Source organism: Thalia democratica, chromosome 5 (assembly GCF_965202585.1).
Source record: "Thalia democratica chromosome 5, ktThaDemo2.hap1.1, whole genome shotgun sequence".
Classification (NCBI taxonomy): domain Eukaryota; kingdom Metazoa; phylum Chordata; class Thaliacea; order Salpida; family Salpidae; genus Thalia; species Thalia democratica.
The window spans coordinates 48,856,920-48,881,653 of record NC_139169.1 but is presented as its reverse complement, the minus strand read 5'-3'; the positions used below and the strand labels follow the sequence as shown (position 1 = coordinate 48,881,653).

Genomic DNA, 24,734 nt, shown 5'->3' with positions numbered 1-24,734 from the left:
CGGATTTTAAAGTATAAATATCATTTATGTTTGTTTTTGCAACGATTGTTTTTGTTTAATAAGAATTTACTTTTGTTGATTTTTTTGTTTTGAAAGCATTTTATTAAGTGTCAAGAAACTATACACTACATACATTACAACAAAAACTACAAAAGAAAACATTTTAGTTTAAATTGATCGATTACATTTAAAATAACTAAAACACATTGTAGTTTATACTATTAAAATAAAAATTCTTGTAATCCTACCACTATTAAAAGATTTACCTTTATATCTTCATACTCGTCCGTGATAACAGCAATGAAAGCGCTTAGTACCATGTAAATGAATAGTGATATAAAGAGGTACAAGAATATCTGTTGTAAATAAAAACAAGTAGATATTTCAATATTAATATAAATGTTTGGTTTTTATAATACCATATTATTAGATTGTCTTATTATTAGACCTTTAGCACTTAACAATAAACTACTAAAATATTTTTTATATTTATTTATAATACAAAAAAACAACTAATGTTCGTATTGTTTACTAAAGTTTAAACGTTTTACACCATTCATCAGAACAATATAAAGCTTAAACTATGATGTTTCAAATAAAATTGAATATTTTTAGTTAGCTTATCTTAAAAACATCTTATGTACAATTTAACTTATGTTTAGTTTAGCTTTGTTTGTTCTAATTTTTGGTTTTATTTTGTTTCTATTTTTGTTAACAACTAGTATTTTTTGTTCTTTTATATTTTAGCTGTGAAGACAGGGTTGTTGTCTTTCTTTTCTTAAATGTATATAACATATATATAACAATATCTATAGTCTTCTACCTCATACGCCTTACTAAATGTTGGCAACATCTAATAATATTTATAAATATGTTGTTTTCAAATGCTTATTACTAGTTAGAAAACGTGCTTAATAATTAGTTTTGAAGTTTAGGTCTTACATCAGAAATTATAATTATAATGAAACGTTAATTTGGCAATTTAAGGGGCCATGAGATCATAATTTAAAACTTACGCTAGATATTCTGGAGTTAATGATGAACAGCAAAATAAAAAGTCTTAAGCGGTTTCAATGGTAGTTTTGAATTTTATTCTAGATATTATGGAAAAAGTTAGGAAATTTAGGGGACTACAAGCCGTAAAAGGGGGAGCCACAAGGCCATAATTTGAAACTTACACTAGATATTTTAAATTAATGATGAAGAGAAAAAAAAAGTATTAGGCGGCTTTGATGATAGTTTTATTTAGAAATAAGCTAATGGAGAAGCCATAGCTTTTTTCATTTCTTTCAACAGGGTTGCCACTCGTTTTTTAAAAGTTTTAACAGGTTTTCCAAATTTCTTCCAGGTTTTCTAAATTTCTTTCAAGTTTTTCAAAATTTCTTCTATAGGTTTTTAAAAGCACATCTTTTTTTTGATAATTTTTAGTAGTAAGTTATGATTTAGTTTAAAAAAAAAAACTGCTGTTCACAAGATACAAATTACTTAAGAGTTACTGTAAGTATTGCAGTTTATTTTTTTATGTTAGAACCTGAACTAAATTCGTTTAAGATGGTTGTTCAAAAGCCGTTATGTTGGTTTAATACAAATAGCTAAAAGTCTACTTAAACTTTTTCTTAGTTTGAATGTGTTATCTTTCATTAATTCTTGTTAAACTATTTTATTAAATGATTATTTGATATTTTAAAAGTCGCAATAATTAGTTAAAATATTATATTTTTTAAACAAGAACTAAGTCCTAGAAGTAAGTGCTAGAAATGAAAAATATTTAACAAGTATGCAGAACTAAAATTAGTTATAACTTACTATTTTTCTTTGATTTCTACTTGCTTCTACTGAAACTTTTCTTTCACAACAATTCTTCAACAACAACTTAAATTTTGATTTAAAAAAAAAAACTTTTCAAGCTTTATAAAACCGCTAAAAAATTTTTAGAAAAAAATTAATTTGTTTGAAGTATATTAAATTCATATTGTGCTAAAATAGAAGAATGACAACATGCAAAATAAGCATGGTTTAGTTTACTATACATTTTGTTTAAAAAATTGAAGAGTTTTGTGTTCACTTCATATATTTCTGTAACAAATTTGTAACATTTTTGATACAAGTACAAAGAAATGTTTTTATTTCTTTCGTAATGACTTCCACTCACTAACAATTTCAACAAAAAGTTAATGTTAAAACATTATTGTTTCCGTAACAACAAAGTTAGCTAAAACAACATATTTATAAGTCATAAAAACTATAAGTAGTTTAATGTCATCTATTTTATAAAAACTAACAAAATCTCAAGCTTAAAAAATTCCAGGTTTTTTTGCCTAAATAGTTAAATTCCAGGTTTTTCCAGGTAAAATAGCAACCCTGTTTAAAGGGGCCTTTTAAAAAAGAGTTTGGAAACCCAATCTAAGTCCTAAGGAAAAGTAAGGTTCAAAATGAATACAAGCTAAAATAAAATAAATTTTGATTATACGTCACAAAACTTTAACAAGTGTGTTAATCAGATATAGATGCTAAAATGAAACAAGAAAACTTATTTACGAAGGTATTTAAGTTTAATTATTTTAATACCTATTTAAAACTATCAATAAAAATCGATAAATAGTAGTAAAAATCCAGGTAGCATACTTATATGTTTAGCAACTTTTATTTTTGTTTAATTTTCCACATGAAATAAATGGATATCATAAAATAATATTTTTCAAACTTAAACTATATCTACGGTAAATCTTAAACTAATCACTACAGCTTTGAATAAGTTTTATTTAAGGTAAATAGGTTTATTTTGAAATGTAGGCTTATCCTTAGCTATAAATTTTAAGGTATATAAAAAACTTTATTTTAAAATACTTTACATAAATTTCTCATTGATTATGAAAATCATATTCGGTAAACTTTTGATACTTTATTAAAAACTATTATTAACACATACTTGTGAAAAAATCCATGTAGCATAGCTCTTTTTACCCATTTCTTCATAAGTCATATACATGTCATCTCCATTTATTAGTGAAAACAATGCTTCAGAAGCCACTATAAGCCTGTAAAAAAACTTTATTGCTGTAATAACTGTTAAAACATTAATAAAAATATATCCAAAAGACAATTATAATTAGAAGAACATAAAGTAGATTTTTCAACATATATTACTTAAAAATACCTGAAATAATAGAGAAAAACGACACACATCATACTATTATGCTCATTTAATATAAAACTGCAGCGCAGCATTTTAGTAAAAAAATATTAGCTAATTTAGGTTTAAAAAACACATTTCTATGGTAAGTTTTATTCTTAAAGTATTAATAAGTTTTTTAGTTTTAAAATTATAGAATTAACAAATTAGTTATTTCGATTAAGAAGAAAGATAAGAAATAAATTTTTACTAAACTTTTTTAATATATGTGTATGGTAGCTTACTTCAGTTTGTATTTAACTTGTTTTGTATATTAAGTTAGAACTAAATTTTTACTTGAAATTAAAAAAATATTTGTATATAACTAGCTTGTGTATTAAATAGTAAGTATATCTATAGTTTTTTAATAGCTGTTGTAATTTTTTTGAAGCAAGTTTTATTATTTATTTACAAAAATTTTAGCTAACCATGTCCATTTAACATTTAAGAAATATATAAGGTTAGTTAACGCTCATGAATAAAATAAGTGCATCTATATAAATAAAAGTGTTAATAAGTTTTTCATCAAGTTAACAACTAAGTCTAATCTATTATCAGGGTTGCCAGATGTTTTTTGGCAAATTTTGTCCAGGTTTTCAAAAGTACACACTTTTGGGTCTATTTTTAGATTAATGTTAACTTTAAGGTAAAAAACTGTATTAAATATTGAAAAGATACTGTAAAGACTACTTCAAATGTGTTTTTTAATAATAAAATACTTTGATGATGACAAAAAAAAATTATTTATATGGTAGAATTTTGTGTCAAATCAAAGTTTTTCTTTCTACTTAACATGTAAAAATTATTCAAAATTCCGTGTTTTTTAGCCTAAATTGTCAAATTCCAGATTTTTCCAGTTTTCCAAGTTTTTTGACAACCCTGTATTATAGTGATTAGAAATTAAATATCACAACAGATTTAATCCTGGACAACTCATCACACTATTCTAAATTATAGGAATTAAAAAAAAAAACAGAATGAAATTTAATACAACTATATTTTAAATATAAAAAAACACAAATAAATATTATCCATTGTTTCTTGTCAAACGGTTTAAAAAGTAATGTAATATAAGTAAAAAGATTACAAAATTAAATGAGACTTCATCAAGTGAAATTCAAGAATTGCTTAACTATATGTTCTTAACAAAAAAATCCTATTGAATTTACGGACAGCTTTCAGGCTTTTATTTTGTAATCAGCGTAAAGGTAAGTATAAAAAACAACCTACGATCTAAATTTAGGATGGTAAGGACCAAGCACGAGCCATCCGCAAAAAAGAAATCCTACGTAAAGCATAGCAGCACAAACAAGAAACCGAAGTATGGGAGGAAGGGATTTCTTCATTGTAAGCACCAACTTCTATTTAATAAATTACTTCTTATAGCTAAATGGTATTCAAATTTTGTTTTAAAACTCTTTTTTCAAACATTATTTTTACATTTGAAAACGGAGAGTGATTTGGTAGTATACTACTAAATCAGGAGACATCAGCCGTTAACAACTAAATTGACAATTTTTGTTTTAAAAAGTTGCTCGCAGGCCGCACTGTAAAAAAAAAAATATTCCGCCGGCCGCAACTGTTTGAAACAACTGTAAATAGTTGTAGCAATCAATAAAAAATACCAATTTATACCAGAATTGTAATAATTTAAGCAATAGTAAAACTTTCTATAACCAACTGTCAAATTAAGAGACTAATTGTAATTTTTTACAACCAAATTGTTGTAATTTATTCTACAGTAACTTTTTAGCTAATTATTAACTAAACCCCCATACATCGCGGGTCGCATATTTTTGTTTCGCACATATTTGACCTGCAGTTTGCCAATCTCTGTACTAGATATTAGTTCTAAACTTTAGAAATAAATAATTGTAGTTAGTGTTAGACTATATGTTTTCATAATTATACAAAATATTAATTAACTGAGTTTATTTTAAAATTTCCGAGGCATATAATTGACTTGCAAATTTTTAGATAAATAGTAGATTATTAAGTAATTCTAAACAATAAATATCTTTGTTTTAGTTAGAATTTTAATATGTTTTAACATATAATTGCTTACATAAAAATTCAAGACCTTTAAATAAAAAAAGAGATAATAAAAACTAACATTGTACTCATGAAAGTAGCCTATATATCTTAGTAAGCCGACCCACATACACAAGCATCCAAGTCCTAGTAGAACAGTGACTGCATCCAAGTTTATCTGGTCACCGTAATTCTGTGGAAATAATCGATCATAAAAACATATATATAAAAGATAATAACATTAGTTACACGAAAATAATAGCATCAAATGTTCTGTTGTCAATAATTATATTTTTGAAGTAGTAAAAACTACTTTCAAAAAAATTACTAATAATAATAAATACTTAACTAGGAAACACTTGATAGCAAAAATGGATTTATTTTACAAATAACTTTAAACTCTCCAAACAAAAATATTTCAGCTTTTTAGCAATTTCATCATACAAGCTTGAAAGACTAGGAAAAACCTTTAAAATCGAATTTGTTAAAATACATCAGGATACTTTTTTCAATGATAGGGGTTGTAAGAACTAGTCTAACGGACCGGATCAAGCTTGTCAAGCGTTAATATTTTGCTCTACACGTTTAAAAATTATAAATAAATACAAACATAAAACGATAATTACGCACCAATTTACAATGACTTTTTATATATTTATCAGTAACAGGGTTGCCACTCGTTTAATAAAAAAAATTCCAGGTTTTCCAAATTTCTTTTTAGGTTTTTTCAGGTACACATTTTTAGAGCTACTTTAAGTTTAAAGCTAAGTTTAAGGTAAATACTGTGTTAAATAGTATAAAAACATTGAATAGATACTGTAAAGCTACTTTAAATATGTTTTTTAATAAGTAAAAAATTTTGATGATGAATATTTATATTAAAACTTCCAATGTACATTTTGCTTAATTTTAAGAACCCATGATTTTTCTATAACTTGATTCTTGAAAGTAATATTAAATAGTTTAATTGTAATACAAAAAATAATTTAAATTTTTGAAAATACGGCGACCCGAGAGAAATTTTGTCTACAAAATCCAACAGATTACTAAACAAAAGGTTGCCGACCGTTGTTTTAGAAAAAGTTAAAGAACAACCACTTATTTAAGTTTGTTTAGTTTATTTATAACAAAAAGAACGACCTGTAAGAATAACTCATAATGAATTACAATACAATGAGCTACATAAGTCTTCAAATAACTTATAAATTAAAAATAAGCTACTTAGAGTACAAACAAAACTTTAAATTAAGTTTAAAGTATTAAATTAAAAAATAAATTAAAAAGACTACAGCAAAGACCAATCAGAACGCGAATAAACTTAATAAATCGCAAACATAAACAAACGACAATGAAATGAGCTTACTAAACAAAAGTTGTCTGAAAAAAAAAATCAAATTTATAACTTACAATAAAATAGTACTTGTCGAGTTTTAAACATGTTCCACTAATAATTAACACATCATTGATTATGATGAGGAAATGCCAAAAGTTGAAGAAAACCATTTTATCCCAAAAATCGAGTCCTTTTCCATACTTTTTTTGATAAAACTTTACAAACGACTGTTGAAAAACTAATTGTTGCACAAAAGTAGTATTTATATTTTTAAGAAACTTAAGCATATCAAAAAAGATAGTTGTATTGTGATTAAATTTAAGAAAACTTATATCTTATACTGTAGACCAGGGTTTCCCAAACTGGGTCAAAAGTAAAACTAGATGAGCAGTAAAGGGGCCACTGTGGGGCTATGATGTAATAATTTAAAGCTAACACTAGCTATTCTAAAGTTGATGAAGAAGAGCAAAAAAGGTCTAAGGCGATTTTAATGGTAGTTTTGAAACTTGTACTAGATACTAGGGAAAAAGTTAGGAGGCCACAAGCCATAAAAGGGGGAGCCACAAGGCCATAATTTGAAACTTACACTGTATATTATGGAGTTGATGCTGAAGAACAAAAAAAAATGTCTTAGGCGGTTTTAATAGTAGTTTTTTTTAAATCTTATCGGAGGGGGCCATTGCTTTTTTTTTTTTCTTTAAAAGGGGCCTTTTGAAAATAGTTTGGGAAACCCTGCTGTAGAGGCTAAGAACTAGTCAGGTTCAAAGTTTTGAACTGAGTGTAACAAGCCTACTTGTGATTAATTATACAGTCTTAATTAATAACTTCAATAAAAATTATAAGCTTTTTAAAAAAGAAAACAACTTATTTACTTATTAAAAATTAATAAGATGCACACTAATACTACCTTTTTAAATTTTACGTAAAGATTAGATGAACGTAAAAGTTGCAAATTTTGATTTAATATATCTGCAAGGCATAGAAAATTTATTGTTTTGAGTAAAAAACTTACGAACTTTTTATTCGTAGTTTTAATAAAGATAATATGTAACAATTGAAAAATAAAATGTTACAAAATACGGGAGGCAATGTAATGCAGTAGGTTACTGTGCAATGTTTGGAACAAAAAATTGCTTTTTTAAATAAATACCACAATAAAGACATTAGTTTAAACATTGTGTTATCGAGTTAAGATCATTTTCATGATAGTTAACTATTTTTGTTATGCTAACAATATTTTAATTTTAGGAAAACTTAAAAACTAAAGCTTTCTAATATTATTTTAAACAAATGTAAAATAAAATATACAAACTGTTAAAACAATATTTTAAACCAACTACTAAGATAAAACTAACTGTTTTAAGTGTATTAGCTCTGAATATAGACCGAAAACTAAGAGCAAGGGAAACTATGCAGCATAATACAATTATAACATCTAATATGATCAATCCATACTCATGCTTATCAACTTGTACATTCGAGGTGTTACTGCATGAAACTAATGTAAAGTCTGATGTATATGTTGAAACTACTAATCCAGAATGCTTTTGATTTAATAACTGCATCTGTTGTAAAGATTTATGTTTAAAAACAATTCTATTCAAGTACTAGTGTTAGGTTGATACATTTTGAGGTAAACTTAAATAAATATTATATTTTATCAAACTAAAATTTCAACTACATTCAACTATAACTACTTTGCATGAAAAATTAAGTTAAATTGCTTATTTTTACGGTTAAAAAATGTTTACAGTTAACAGAATATTTTTTATAAATCTATATAAATAGTAACTTTCTCTATCATTTTTACATAATGTTAATATTCATCAAAAAGTATACAGTTTTCATGTTTTTAACTTTTATTTATATAGTTATTAAGTTTTATATTAACCATAGCATAAACAATAATTAATAAAAAACTAAAATATAAAAGTTTTAGTAGCGAAGACATATATAAATACCTTAGTCTTCCTCTTAGGTTTCTGCTTTTTACCCAAAAAACGTTATGTTCAAAGTGCCAAGTTTAACAACTAAATAAAGATGTGCAATCTAAATATTATGTTTGCAACCAGGTTTCGGTGACAAAAAAAATTGCGACTTTTTCAAGTAAAACTAAATAGTAAACTGCACATAACAATGTTGCTTATCTATAATGTTATTTTAAAACTTATTCATGCATGAAAACCTAAACAAAAAACAAAAATGTTACATATTCGAAAATTCAAGCTTATCAGTGTATAATTTGGTAAAACTAGTACTAATTTTAAGACGAATTGAATTTAATTAATATAACGAGTAAAAAAAAATATCTCAATTAAGAGATTTTTAAAAAGCAGTTTAAAGACATTTATACCTAGAAATTTATCAACATGGAACTAAAACTATCTAAAATTGGAATTTTGAGCCAAATAGCAACAAAACTCAAAGTCACTGAAAATTTCAAAATATAGTTTGTAAAAACTTAATGTAACAGTCAAAATTTAAACGAAAATCTTTTAAAGTTATGTAGCACTGTTTGTTTGGTAGGTGGTTTATTATTATCTAAACAAGTTTAAGATTACTTACAATTTCTTTTGCTTCTTTTTTTATATTATTTACTTTATTTTTATCACTTTTTTGTATGCTTTAGTGATGGATGTTAGTAATAGATTGTTGTATTCTTGTTTAGAGATTTTGTAAAAAGTTGTGGTTTCATCAGCAGGTACTATTATGTTTTTGGCTTTATTTATCATTTTTAAATCATTTGCTAGTTTGTTTTGGAAGTTGTCACTTAAATGTCTAAATTTTACTTGTTTAACTAAATTGAACATTTCATTTTCAAATTCTCCAAGTTCATCTGTTAATTTTGGTATAAATTTGGATTCAAAACCATATGTTTCTTTGTTTTGATTGACTACTTAGATCTAAATTTCAACCTATTGAACCATATACTCTACCCTTACAGAAAAGACAAAAACAAAATAAATTATATAAATTTAAAATCAAACCACCCACTAACCATACTCAAACAAATCCCAAAAATTATAGAGACGAGACTTTCTAAAAACTCGAGTAACAAAAACCTGTTCAAAAACATAAAAAAGACTATAATGATGCTTTAGAGATAAACGGATACAATTATGAAATTAACTCTACAGAAGAATGCAAAAATAAAAAAAGAAACAGAAAAATTGTATAGTTTAATGCCCCATATTGCAAATCTGTGAAAAAAAAACATACGTAAAAAGTTTTTAAAAATAATAAACAAACACTTTTGAGAAAATAGTAAGTTAAAAAATATTTAAACAAAAACAATATAAAATTAAGCTACAGCTGCATGACCAACATTAAAAAAGTAATAAAAAACCACAACAAAAATTATAAACAACAATAAAATAAACAAAGATGAATCATGTAACTGCATAAAGAAACAAACATGCCCCTGGAAGGAGGAGAATGTAGGGAAGAAAATGTTATTTACCAGGCTACAATAAAAACAGACAATTCATCAAAAATATACATTTGTCTTCCAATCAGTTAAAAAAACGTATAGCAACACACAATACAGCAATTAATAGCAAACCGAACGACAAAAACTACATCCAGTACAAACAAGCAACTGAACTTTCAAAAATAACACACAAACTAAAAAATGAAAACAAGAACTACAAACTAACTTCGAAAATACTAAAAAGGGGAAAAAAATCTAAACTAGGAACAATAACATGCAGGTTGTGCTGAAAAAAGCTTTATTAATACTTGAAACTGATACAAATTTCATCAACAAAAGAACAGAATTAATGAACTCATGCACACACAGAAACAAAAAATTTTAAAATAAATTGGAAAGCAGATAAAACTTAAATCAGATTATAACACCAGTACAAAATAGATTTTTGAATTTTTCAATTAGTTTTGTTGATATTTGGTTTAAATGAAAATCTTTAGATAGTTCTTAATTTAGTTTAGATAAATTTTTAGAATTATTTTTAGATAGTTCTTAAATTCGTTTAAATTTTGACTGTTACATTAAGTCAATACAAATTAGATTTTGAAATTTTCAGTGACTTTGAGTTTTGTTGCTATTTGGCTCAAAATTCCAATTTTAGATAGTTTTTAAATCCATTTAGATAAATTTCTAGGTATAAATATCTTTAAACTATTTTTTCAAAACCTCTTAATTGAGATAATTTTTTTTGACGCATTATATTAATTAAATTCAATTCGTCTTAAAATTAGTAATAATTTTACCTAATTATAGACTGATAAGCTTGAATTTTTCAATATGTAACATTTTTGTTTTTTGTTTAGGTTTTCATGCATGAATAAATTTTAAAATAACATTATAGATAAGCAACATTGTTATGTGCAGTTTACTATTTAATTTTACTTGAAAAAGTCGCAATTTTTTTTGTCACCGAAACCTGGTTGTAAATAAAAAATTTAATTTGAACATCTTTATTAAAATAAGCTCTTTACTTTTCAGTAAATTGAGTAATCTTTAAAAGAAAAGACAAATAACTATATTAAGTTTAATAACAAAATGAAAACAATCAAAAGTACTAATGAAATTGCAGTAAATGAAAAACATAAAAGCTAAAAACAGTACAGTTTAAATCTAAAAATCTCATGTTACAAAGTTAAAAAATATAAAACTAGTCAGGTACTATTAACTGAATTTTGTATCACTAATAAGCTTTATGCAGAAAAAGCTTACAGAAAACAAAAAAGAATACTAATAAGATAACAAAGTTTTTTAACAAACTATATTGATAGTATTTTTACATATAAAGATTCTTAATTGACAATCTATTTTTTATATTACTTTGGTTTTGATTGTTATACGATATATAAAAATGTTAGGACTATAAAAATCAATAACATTAAATTAACTTTTTAAAGCTATAACGTGCTTCAACCAACATTATTGACAATTTTGAAGCACCTACCATGGTAATGATTGTGTCCATTTTCTAACCATCTTGTTTTATAATGAAAATTTAAGTTTACCTCAATTAATCTGTGAGAAAATTTAAGTTATAAAATGAGATTTTTCAAACAAGTTATCACGATGTTATCGAGTACTTTTTAAGAATGAGTCAAAATCCACCAGTCAATTGCAAATAAAATTGTACCCTAGAGCAAGGGTCGGCAGCATTTTATGAGTTACGGACCAATTGTTCTAGATAAAATTGCTCACGGGCCGCATTGTCTAGCTAAAAAACTTCTGCAATTATTCGAGTCGCAATTAATTATAAAATGTAGTAAATAGTAAAAGGTACTATTTTTAACCAAAAATATGAAAAAATTAGAAAAAAAACACTAGTAACTATTAAATAATAAATTAAGAGCCTAATTGTAATTTTTAAAGACATAAAATTTTGATTTATTTTTTTTTTTCTACTTTTTTTCCAATATCAATTTTTATTAGTTTTATTTTTACTATCACTGTTACTCCTACACACTCGATGACTTTTTTTTTCCACGTTTTTTTCTATTAATTTGTTTTTTAGTTATTTTTTCTGTGAATTTTTATAACTTCCTTTTTCTGTTTTTTCTACTCTCAGGCAAAAATGACCCTCTGTGCAAAACTGTCACTTGTGCAAAATTGACCCTTCGTGCAACTTTGTCTCCTGGTGCAAATTTGTCTTCGTGCAGTTTTGGCCCGTTCCCCTTATTTAGAGTTATTAGATTTATCTGTTGACCATTTAGTTATCATGGTTGCAGTGCCAGATGGTAAAAGTCTTAATTTAATTTCAACAGAAGTCTAAAGTACTTATTGCTTAATTATTAGTAGAAAACTGTACCAGTAACTCGAATGCATACTAAAATTATACCTTTTATAAGTATATTGAAACTTTTTCATTGTAAAAGATAACAAAATAGTTTAAACCAAAGAATACCCATGAAATTCTATCTCTAGTTTTGTTTCATTGCATATAGGCACATAACTGTTGCTTAAAGTTTCATTTTCTTCCCATACTTTCAAATCCGCACATTTTCTGTAAAAAAATCCCTTAAGTAAAAAATTAAAAATAATAGCATGCTACAAAGGATTATCTAATTTAAATTGTTCAGCAAACAGCCGTATAAAAACACAATTTAAAATATCTGTAAGTGTATACATTCTACAAAACTATATAATAATGTTAACAAACAGTTACAACAAATTTAAGATAAAAAGTATGAAAAAAATTGATGTCAGTTAATATGAACGTTAAATACAATTTTACAAACATTCCATATTTATTCGGGACATGTTCAAAGTTCATCCGCGATTAAAATCCACCCAGTCAAATTCGAGAACCGCTCACCGATCGAGGGTAAGGGTTAAGGGTAAAAGTGATAAAAAAAATACATAAATAAAAGTTTTAAAAAATGCGAAATATATATAAAATAAACTAATAAACAAAGAAACTATAAAAAAAAAATTGAGTAGATTGTGATCGGGTGGATTTTGAACGCGGATGGATTTTGATAGTATACTATTTATTCAACTTTAGGTAATTTTGATTAGTTATATTTCTTATATTATAAAATTAATAAAGAAGACAACTTCAAAAAAAATACATATTTTCTTAATCAGGGTTTCCCAAATGGGGGGGGGGCATGAGGCCAGAATTTGAAACTTATACTAGATATTCTGACGTTGATGGTGATGTGCCAAAAAAAAGGCCTTAGGCGTATTTAACACTAGTTTGTTTGAGAGAGGGGCATAGCTTTTTTATTTTTTTGCCTTATGAAAAAGTTTGGGAAGCCCTGCTCTATATTATAAACCTTGTAAACGTGAAATATTTTTAGCATTTTTGTTAGGACCTAATTTATACTTTCCTGTTGAATATATATTTTACAAATAAATTACATAAGATTTATGTCCTAGCTAACTTATCTTAATCACAACCGACAAAATAATTTTAATTGTAATGTAACAAAATAATCTACTTTGTATAGAATATACGTTGGTATGTAACAGGGGCGACGCGTGGGGTGGCACATAAAGTAGTTGCTAAGTCTTAAAAATAATAATATCTTAAACTTTTTAGGTCATTTAGGACCGCTCTACGACTATGACTCAACACCAACTACAACCTTGATCTCTCTCGCGGTGATTTCTATACCGTTTTCGAGTTTTTTGTACTCTCTTCGATAGATCGATATATGCAGATATCGTTACAATTTCAATTTTTCTTATTTTTTCAGAATTTATTTCCTTATTTTTTCCCTATTTCCTGATCAGAAAACTTTCCAGTATTTCCAGAATTTTTTTGCTTAAATTGTTAAACTTCCAAGCTTTTTGGCAACCCTAAAACAATATTCCTATTTATTCATCATGTTTTTTTTTCTACAACTTGTAGAAGCTGTGATTTTTAAAACTGTTGTTGACTGTAAAAAGTTAGAAAAGTAAATTATTCTTATAAAGTAGGGGTGGGCAACGTACGACCCGCGGGCCAGATCCGGCAAGCAGAGTGAAAATGACCGGCCCCTAACCGTTTTTTAAACTTTAATGGGATCCGGGCCGCAAATCAAAATGACCGGACAAGCGAAGTGACAGACCCGCGGACGGTCAATATTACAAAGTGTTTATAAAACTTTGCATCATATTTATACAAAACAAAACTGTAAGAATTTGACTTTGAAAACATGCTAAAAAATGACTTTCTAAATCAGAGTTTCCCAAAGTGGGCCATGACAGATACTCAGGGGGCCACGAGCAGCAAAGGGGGAAGAGGGGGGCCATGAGGCCATAACTTGAAACTTACACTAGATACTCTTGAGTTGCAGATGAAGAGCAAAAAAAAGGTCTTATGTGTATTTTATGGTAGTTTAGAAACTTACACTAGATATTCTTGAGTTGCAGACAAAAAGCAAAAAAAAAAAAACGGTCTTCGGTGTTTTTTATCGTAGTTTATGAGTAATCTTGTTGAAATGGCTCATTGCTTTTTCAATTTCTTTAAAGGGGACCATTTGCAAAAAAAGTTTGGGAAACCCTGTTCTAAATTAATGTGTACTAATAAATATACCATTTTGTCTAAATAGTTTGTGTTGTTCTAACTTAGTTGGAATATCGTTTTGTCAATTTACTCCAAACAAAGTGTTTTTTTTTAAGTACGATATTTTACATACGTACCTTTGTCAATTATATTTATAGACATTGCTTTAACATCTGATATGTCTCAATATATACCTTAAGTTGTCAGACTTGAGAAAGATTAGTGAATTTTAGGGATTCAAAAAAGTGATCCACTGTATCAATATATTTAGATTCCGGACGGATCGAAAAATTATATTTTATTTAGAATCCGACCGGATCCGGATTTCGACTTAAAATTAGTATCTAGTCGGATTCGGATCTAAAAAGTCATTATTCGACTGGATCCGGTAGATAACTAATTCAAAATGCTCTGGCCCGCATAAGACTAAATATTTCCGGATCCGGCCCGTTAATTTAAAAACATTGCCCACCCCTATTATAAAGGGAATAAAATGCAAAAATAATGTTTCTCTAGATTACTGTTATAGTTGAAAACAATAATCTGATATAAAATTTAGTAGTTAAACAAAGCTTACTAGTATTTTGTAACAATACATATGTGCATCACTGAAGTTGAAAAACCTTTTTGAACTTAAAGGTAGGTCAAAAAACGATGAAATCTCTAGTTGTTTCTCATTTAAGTAGTAAAATCATTACAGGAGAGCTGGCACAATAATCTCGGGTCTCAATTTCCTCTTATACTCCCTTATGCTTAACAATATCAACTTACTTTTCATGTTCTTGACAAATTCTAATCGTCCCTTTTATTTTCAAAAAAAATGAATTTACCTATTCACACACAAATTGAATACGTGATGTTTTGATACCTTACATAATACATAGGTATATTAATAATTTAATAAAGTTTGTTCATCTTGCAATAATTATAATAATAATAATAATAATAATAATAATAATAATAAGAAGAAGAAGAAGAAATAATATTTTTGATAAATTCAAGTTCGAAATGCCTTTAAACGACCGAAAACCTGTAAACATATTTTACAAAAAATTTGAATTTAAAATTTACCATACATTTTTTTATATGTGGTTCTAGTATCACTTTTATCTTAAAAAAATACTTTTCACATTTTGTAATTCGAGTGATAATAAAACTAATAACTAATAAATAAGAAAAAATAACTTTAAAATTAGTTTAATCTGACTAATATAAAACAAACAAAAATACTAACCTGTATGAAAAATTATCAATGTAACCATCAGAAGCAATAGGAAAACCAACTAGACACATATTTATATAAGAATCTCTTGTGCAAAAAGAATCTTTTGATTGCAGTAGTGTTTCATAATAGCCTATACTTTTGTTTGGCATTTGGGAATACTGTTTACATTAATAATAAAATAAGTTTAAGTTATTTTTGTTTTCATTTTACTTGTAGTTTTAATACCATTTTTATCTATACCATTATAGTTTATCAGGACTACCTTTAAAGGTTTAAAAACAAAATTTGTATTAAACCCAATGTAAAAAAGAAAACTTTTTAAGCCTCTAACAACAAACCAATCGTAATCAATGAACTATTTTATCAAAAGTTATGTAAGCTAGTAAAAACAAGCAAATCAGAGTTGATAAATAACAATAAAATTTTATTATGACATTTTTGTGTTTTCTATTTTATTCAAGAAAACTATAGCATTGATAGTAGTTATTCTTTATTTCAAGCAACTAATGATTTTGTCGAAAAATATTTTACTTGTCCAATTAAATACTCATTCAAACACTCTATTACTTCTCAAGTTAATACACTAAAATTCCCTTAAAATTGCAGAAAACTGCTACAAAACCTGGTTGATTAAAACGGGTGAGAATAACTCATACTGCATCTAATACAAAACATTTTTATAGTTTTAGAGACATTTGGTTATGGCTGAACCTTATATACATTTTAGTTGATTTGAACTATTAGGTAAGTAAATGAAAATTAAAGTAAATCATTGAAACTGTCATTTTACTGTTTTTTAAATATTATGTTTAACCTATTTTGTTCTGTTTTATTTGAATTTCTAGATACTTTTTTTAATTTTATGTTAGTATAGTTCTTTGCATTTAACTAAATAAGTTTAATAGATTGCTATATTCTAAATTCCAGAATTTGCTACTCTTCTCCAGACAAAAAAGCCGTCTGAGTGACCAAAAACTAACCTGAGTTTATGTGGAAATCTTAAAATATATATATATTCCAAAAACTGAAAAAAGACTGTCAAACCAGCTTTACCTAAAAATACTAAAACAATAACTATTGGACTTAATAAAACAAAAAATTAAAAATGTAATGTTAAAAAAACTAGCCTCATATTTAGGAGAAATAACCAACTAGATTGCCTTATAAAATTGAATAAGCCTGAGTAAGCCTGAATTTTTCAAAAACTTCAAGCTAGCCTGAGTAGGCTGTTAGTGTGGCAACTCGAAATTTTTAATTTGTTCCTTTTAATTTCAAATAAATCTTTAAAAGTTCTAACAACAAAGTTGTATTATAATAAACTCAATCAATAAAAAAATGTTAAGTAGTACTTGAAGGCACAGGCAAGTTAAAATAAAGTAGTGTTACCTGACATTATAATGGTACCCATAAAAAGAGGAACGGGTCACTTTTGCACGAGCGTCACTTTTGCATGAAGGGTCACTTTAGCACGAGGGGACACTTTTGCACGGCGATTCTTTTGCACGAGCGTCACTTTTGCACGGCTACTCTTTAGCACAAGCGTCACTTTAGCACGAGGGGACACTTTTGCACGAGGAGACAGTTTTGCACGGCGACATTTTTACACACCAAAACTTTTGCACAACATTACATTTGCATGGCGACATTTTTGCAAAGCGTCACTTTTGCACAAGGGTTATATTTTCACAGATATACTTATGAACTGCAAAAACTTTAAAAAATAAGTCAATTTTGAACGGAACTTCACCTTTGCACGCTTCTAATTTTTATTTTTATTTATAATTAAATAAAGTATTTTCTTTTTGTAAACTTAAATAATATTTGCTTTTAAAAGCAAGTTGTTTTGAATGAATAAAATGTGGTAGTTTTTTAATGAAATTTTATTGTAAAGTTTTTATGAGTTTATTCTTTCAAAAATTTATTTTACAGACTAAGTTTTGGTCAAAGACCTCGTCAGTGCTTAAATAAAGTTCTTAATTAAAAGTTTTTTTTTAAGTTTTAACTAGAACAATATAATAACGTACCACAATTCATTAATTCATATTTATAACCTTAATTTTAATAAACTAGATGAATATACATTTTCTAATTTTAAATAAAAACAATTTTGAATAAAAACAATTAAAAATAATCTGAATCTTGTTAATTTTTAAACAGAAAGATCAACTTAATTTAGTAAGGCTTTAAAACACGAATCTTGAGTATTATTTTTTACTTATATTCTCTTGATGTTAAAATTAGCATTGTATAGTTGTTATACAAAAATTTTAAGTTAATTTTTATTTTATCAAATGTTAAATAAATAAAAAATTAGTTGATTTATGAAGTGTAAAGCTATTTTAGATTTTACTTGATGTTTATTTTTTAGTTTATATTTTAATTCAGCGTGAGAATAAAAATAGCAATAAAAAAGCGCATGTTTTCATGATTTAAACTTGGATTACTTCATTACTATAATGTTGCATGATCATGATAAGCCAATGAGAGAGTAACATTTGGAAGCTTGAACTTATTTTCAAAGAAATTATACCATATTAGTCTTTAACCGCTGCAATATTTCAATAATGAGGCTTGGCAGAATTTTTGTTTTATATCGGTCAGTTCAAATATGGAAAAAACTTTCAAAGGAATTATTTTAAAGCAAAAATTTAAAAAAAAGTTATAAAAGTTTTATCTTTATATTTGTGTTATATTAATGTTAGTAAAATTTATAAGTAATTTTTATCAACTGTTGATTTAGTTTTAAGATTTAGCTTAGTTTATAGTTCTATTTTATTAGCAGCACCTTTACTCTATCAATAATGAGTCATTTTTTTATGTATTTAATGATTATTTATCCGGCCAGTCTATTGTTAATGTCCTTGGAGCGTTACATTTTTATTTTTGTTGTTAGTCAATGCATTTAAATAATTGATGTTGATCGTTCTACATCAAATCGTTAATAAGTATAAGTTTTAAAATTTCGCTTTTTATGTTGACCTATAAATTTTATATCAAACTATGTTTATATTTTTGTTTTAATAAATAAAATATTTGTGTTAATTTTAGTTTTTAATTATGTGTCTTTCAGTTTAAGTGGTCTAGATTTTGATGCCTAGGTCTATCACATGGACAATAAACTTGTAACCGTATAGTAAAATATATAAAAAAGCATAGTTGCTGATTAATATAATAAAGTTCAAAATTAACTATAACAATTTACTTACACTGAAAGTATTTTTTTATCCTAGTTTCTAAATAAATTAAGTTTTTGTCCCTGGCATGAATCTTTTATAAATAATTTTATTTTATCTTTTTGTTAGTTTGTTTCTAAAATTTACTTTTACTGTTTAAGATTTTAAATCTTTCATTTTTTGTCTTTAATAAAAGTATTTTATTAGATTTTAGTTATCAGATTCTTTTTATGTCACAGATTTGGTAGTAGCTAAAAAACTTTTTACCAAAATGCAAAATTGATGTTCCGTGCAAAAAAGTCATCGTGCCAAAATGTAGTTGTGCAAAAATTTCATCGTAAAAGTGTGACGTTGTGCAAAAGTATTGTTGTGCAACATTGCTGCCGTAAAAAAATTGTCATTGTAAAAAAATGTTGCCATGCAAAAGTGACCCTCCGTGCAAAAGTGACGCTCGTGCAAAAGTGACAGCCACCCCATAAAAAGATATACTTACAGGTTTAGATTTTTTAGGTTTTTTTACAAACTTGCTGAAAGTAGGATACCAATAAAAGGAAATCGAGACAAAATCTGCCTTGTTTTCTACTAGGAAAGTTGAAATTAATTATTTCCGGCCAAATTGCTAGTTTTAGTTAAGTAGCTTATGGCATTTTGGTTTTTATTTTCAATAAATTTGTTTTAATTTTTTAATGTTTGTCCAAAAATATCAATCTATTTACAAATATTAGAATATAAGTTATTTGTAATTAAACAACGTACTCGAACTCATAGAGTACAATAAAAAAAGTTGAGTTTTCAATTTAAAGAGCATTATTATTGTTATCTTAATTTAATCTAATTAATTGTATGAAAAAGATTAAACTCACATTTTTACGAACCAAATTAATAAACTTGTATAATTGATCTCTTTCATAAAACTTTGTATCATTGTAGATACCAGATTCAGTAAATAACATATTTTTTATTACCTCCTGGTTACTAGAAATGAATGCTGTAAAGTCCTGATTTACTAGTCCGTACAAATACATCTGAAAAAGTAAAGTTTATAAGTAAAACTTTATTTAAATAAGTGCCTCAAACCTAAAGCAGATATATGTAATAATTACTCATGAACTTCACTTTGTTAAAAAAATTCAAGAACAAAGATATTTAAACAGTACAGGAATAAATATAAAAAATATCTAAAATATAGTATGAAATTTCTGAATGTATAATTCACGTCAGATACATTACAAAGAGTTTATAGATAAAACCACTAACTGCAATACAAACGAATATAAGTTTCAATAGCTGAGTAACAAGCTTAAAAGGTTTTCTTTTCTTTGCCCTGAACTTTTGACAAGGATTCATAAAAAAGTAACTTAATTCCCGAGCCATCTTTTTTGAGTATCCATTGAAGCTTAATGTACTGTTTTTATAGTTAAGTTTGCATCAATTTTATGACCGTTTTACTGTTTATTACTAACATTGGTATAGTTTAGTTGATTTTTTTTTATTATCAGCCAATAAATCATATATTAAGAGTTTAATAATTTGTAAATTTTATATACACTCATTAATAATTGCTTAAGTTTATAATCTGTCAATCTATACAACTTAGCTTTAGTTTGCAGATTCTTTTATAAGCTAAAAGTAACTGCTATTTTATGTTTTTTTATGCATTTAAATTTTAAGAAAAAGCTAAATGTTTTTTATAATAAAGCAAGTCAAAGTTTTAAAAATTCTACTTTAATTTTTTTTAAAGTTAAATTTTATTAAAATAAAATTATGAAATTCTATGAACAACCATATTAATTGATTTTTTTAACAGGGTTGCAAAAGGATTTTGAAATTTTCTTACAGGTATTTGAAAATACAATATTTTTGCCCTATCCTAAGTATAAAATTAAATATACTGTCAAAGATAGTATAACAGAATTGAATCGATATTTAAAGCTATTTTAAAAGTGCTTTTCAATAAATAAACATGATGCTACAAAAAAAATATTGATATAATAATTTCATTGTATATTTTATTAAAAATTTGAATACTTTACATTTAAAAATAGTTTATAACTCCAGGTTTTTCCACTTTTATTAGTGATTTTTGTTCATAATTCCAGGTTTTTCCTGTTTTTTAAAACTTAAATTGTCAAATTTTAGGTCTTTGCAGGATGATTTTTTGGCAACCCTGTGTTAAAGAAAACAAGCTTGAATAAGCCAACTATAGTCATATTTCAACATAAAACTTTAAAATATATCTGTTATATATAGTAGATTTTGAATTTCTTTTGTAGAATGCAGAATTTAGTTTTTTTTTCTTCTAATTTTCAACTGGTTAAAAACTTATTAACGATTTAAACTAAACCAAAAGGTAATGTTTATTATAGATATAACTTTAAGGGAGTTATATTATTAATAATAATAAACTTTCACAAAAAAGTACAGAAACTAAAGAGAAAAAAATGCTTCTAATTTTTAAGTTAAAAATAAATAGTTAACTACTTCTAACATATAAGACCACCAAAAACTACAAGCAAACAAATATTTACCTTTCCATTCTAGTATAAGGGTTCTTTCCAGTGGATTGAGATTCAATATCATTTTTCATCAGTGGTTTTATGAAATAGTACTGATTTTAAAACAATCTAGTCAAATATTTAATTTATGAATAATGATATGGTTGGCTTAAATTAATAAAGCAGTATCAACATTTTTACACATACTTTTTTCATTGAGTAACAATAAACTCAGACACATAATTTTAGGATTTTGTGTTTTTTTTTGCCTCTTTTATACAGAAAAGTATATTTTATATTGCTTTTAAAAAGTATACTTCAAATTTATGCTACAAGTGAGAGAAAAACAGCTAATTTTACATAATTAACACTGTTTTACCCTTTTAATTTGTTGAATTATATATTTGAATATTCATGTTAAGTAGTTATTTTAATAAAACTTAGTCTAATTTTTGTACAGGGTATATAAATTGGTATACTTACAATTCCCCCTTTAATTTTTTTGTTATTTATTTACTTTTTATTTACATTCACTATTACCCCCAATCCTTGATCAGTAAGTAGGACTTGGATTTGACCAGGTGGAAATTGTGCACCAGTGGGAATTGATTGTGGGTTGGAACTGAGCAGTTCCATATTACTTATGCCTTTATAAAAATATAAAATATTCCTATTTGATCTTGGGATCCGTTGAAATGTTAACATTTTATAGAAGGCAATATGTTTTCAGCAAAATAAATACTTGAACTTAAGAAAAATACTCGTTTTTAAGTTATATATGTGAAATTTGCACATATTGTTCCTTTGTAATAATAAGCTTGATCAAAGCTATGCCAATTCACTAAATGCCTACTTATAATTGTATACTAACATAATATATTATAAATTATAATAATATATAATGTGTTAAATCCTAGAGATCTAACAAGCAGAGCCTACAGGAAAATCAAAACAATTATCTTTGTTCGAAAATACTTAACTAACTTACAATACAACCTTTTGCTACTCATAAAGTATGAACAAATCTACAGAATCTGTAAAAGATTAGGTGCACTAAAAAACAATGTAATTTATGTACACTTTTTGTTAGATATATTTACTATAAACATACATTTGTAAGTAATTAACTGTAAAATTAATAAAAAAGCAGAAAAACTAAGTTTCTCCTTTTAGCTTTTAGTTTCGTAGTTTTAAATAATTTTGCATAAATTTCAATAAATTTGGATAGGGTTTTGTTTCAGTAATTTCATAGTTAATTACCAAAATTATGCCTGTTGCTTTTTCTTATTAAAAGGAGTTTGTCAATTTTGTTAACTTCAATATATCATTTACAAACAATACATGTATTTGTATGTTTTTTTTTAATTAAGATTAAATATTAGTTTAATAGTACTTGATGTTTTTGAAGATTTAAAAAGTTGTTAAAAAAAACAAACTCTGTTTTAACTGTTTGAACATACCAAAAGAAACCTTTTTGTTGAATTCAAAATAGCAGCATCTTTATAAGCCACTTGGCGCAGTTTAATTTAGGTCAAACATTTAAAATAAAATACGTTAATTAAGTAAGAAAAAAAAACTACATTTGGAACATGAAACATGAAAAGAAACTATAAAAATTAGATAAGTTATACTTACTCGGACAAGAAAAAAACATTGTAAACTTTATGACTTAAAAAAGATTAAGAATATACCAGGGTTCGTGTGCGAAATTTTTTTCATTTAGCCTGACTGGGACCAATTTAGCCTGACATTTTTTCAAAGTGAGGAAAATCCCCTTTAGAAGTCATTTTAGATATTGGGGGGTCTTAATTAGTACTATTGTAGGCTCGACTTCAACTAGCTTTCTCTCAAAAATGTTTAGAACTTTAAAAATCTGCAAAAAAAAACAACTCATAGCTTAGTTACAACTCAATAAAATAAGACTAAATTGTGAAAAAGGTGATTGACTCCCCCCTCCCCCTTAACATAGCAAATTCAGTGATAAGTTTTAAATTAACTGTTATATCTAATCTATTACTAGTATAAAAATTATTATATTACTAAACACAATTGATGAATTTAATTAAACACTAAGTAAAAACATTATAACCAGAAGATTTATAATAAAATGACGTGCATTGTCATGTTTTACTAAAACTTAAAATGAAACGCTTACACGAGTATTAAAATTCAAACAAACAGCTAAGTTGTTGAACAAAACTGTAATGTTTAAACTGTATTTTTTTATAAATTTTCATAATTATGACGTATATAGTCTACTCAAAACAAAATAATGAATATTCTTAAATATTTATTAAAGATTTAACAAAAGGTTTTAAGCATTTATTTTTACAAATACTGACTGATTTTGTCTTTAATAACTAAATCATTATTTAGAAATAAATTCACATCTCAATTTGATCTTAAAAAGACTTCTCAGTTTTTTTTTAATCAAAAATTTTGAAGCATTTGAACTGAGAAAAACTGAGATTCTCAAATTTTTAAATAAAAAAACTGATTTAGCCTGACGTTTTTCAACTTTTTTCAAAAAACTGATTTAGCCTGACTTAGCCTGATTTAGCCTGACGCGCACGAACCCTGATATACATAGTCAATAAAATTGAGTATTTAAATAATAATACTTTACTAAAAGTTAATATATAACAAAATATAACCTAATTAAGGCCATAGGGTAGAAGCCATTTTTTGACCAAAAATAACATATAGACTTATATTATAGTAAATTTCATAATCTTTCAGATGCTTTTTTTAGATTTTAAAAATATTAAGTAACTTTTTTTTTATGACCGGTTATATAAAGGGTTGTCTTTATAAACGGTATATAAAGGGTAACTTTAAAGCCGTTTTTCTCGAGTTTTTAAAAACGGGCTTTAAAATATATCTTCTCCTTCATTTTTCAAGCAATCTTCTTCAAATTTTCAGGAAATGTTCCTTACATTATGAGAAAAAAACGTTATTTGTGAATTTCAATAGTTTTAAAAAGTAAAAATTTTATGACAAAAAAAAAAAAAAAAGTGATTTTTTATCAAATTTTTAAAAAAAAAAAAAAAAAGGTATTTTTACTTGAAACTTTTTAAAGTCACAAATAACGTTTTTTTGTTATTGTATAAAGAATAGACTGTGAAAGTTTGAAGAAGATTGCTTAAAAAATGAAGGAGGAGATAGATTTTGAATGCATTAGTCTTTTTTCGCCGTTTTTGTTTTTCCTTCCCCATAAGGAACCTGTTATGCGGCCCGACTTTGGCCGGTCATATCTCAAAAACTAATTCGAATTTTTAAAAACGGTAAAAAGCAACTTGAAGCTTAGTAAAAACTCTGTAAAATAAGATCAACTT

General features: G+C 25.9%; 1 protein-coding gene across 1 annotated transcript in view; it reads right to left on the bottom strand.

Annotated features, from left to right (window-relative positions):
* The window catches only part of LOC145835501 (mucolipin-3-like), a 29,431-nt gene extending 7,901 nt beyond the window's left edge, over positions 1-21,530 (bottom strand). The window contains exons 1-12 of the mRNA XM_082943133.1: positions 21,433-21,530; positions 20,162-20,309; positions 19,768-19,929; positions 15,741-15,889; positions 12,419-12,517; positions 11,439-11,535; positions 7,892-8,101; positions 6,611-6,763; positions 5,286-5,396; positions 4,403-4,533; positions 2,930-3,038; positions 267-356 (exon numbers count right to left, since the gene is read on the bottom strand). Of these exons, the coding sequence (XP_082799259.1) occupies positions 267-356; positions 2,930-3,038; positions 4,403-4,533; positions 5,286-5,396; positions 6,611-6,763; positions 7,892-8,101; positions 11,439-11,535; positions 12,419-12,517; positions 15,741-15,889; positions 19,768-19,929; positions 20,162-20,309; positions 21,433-21,491 (1,518 nt within the window). The 5' untranslated portion in view covers positions 21,492-21,530. The remainder of the gene's footprint in view (positions 1-266; positions 357-2,929; positions 3,039-4,402; positions 4,534-5,285; positions 5,397-6,610; positions 6,764-7,891; positions 8,102-11,438; positions 11,536-12,418; positions 12,518-15,740; positions 15,890-19,767; positions 19,930-20,161; positions 20,310-21,432) is intronic.
* Between the last annotated feature and the right edge of the window lie 3,204 nt (positions 21,531-24,734).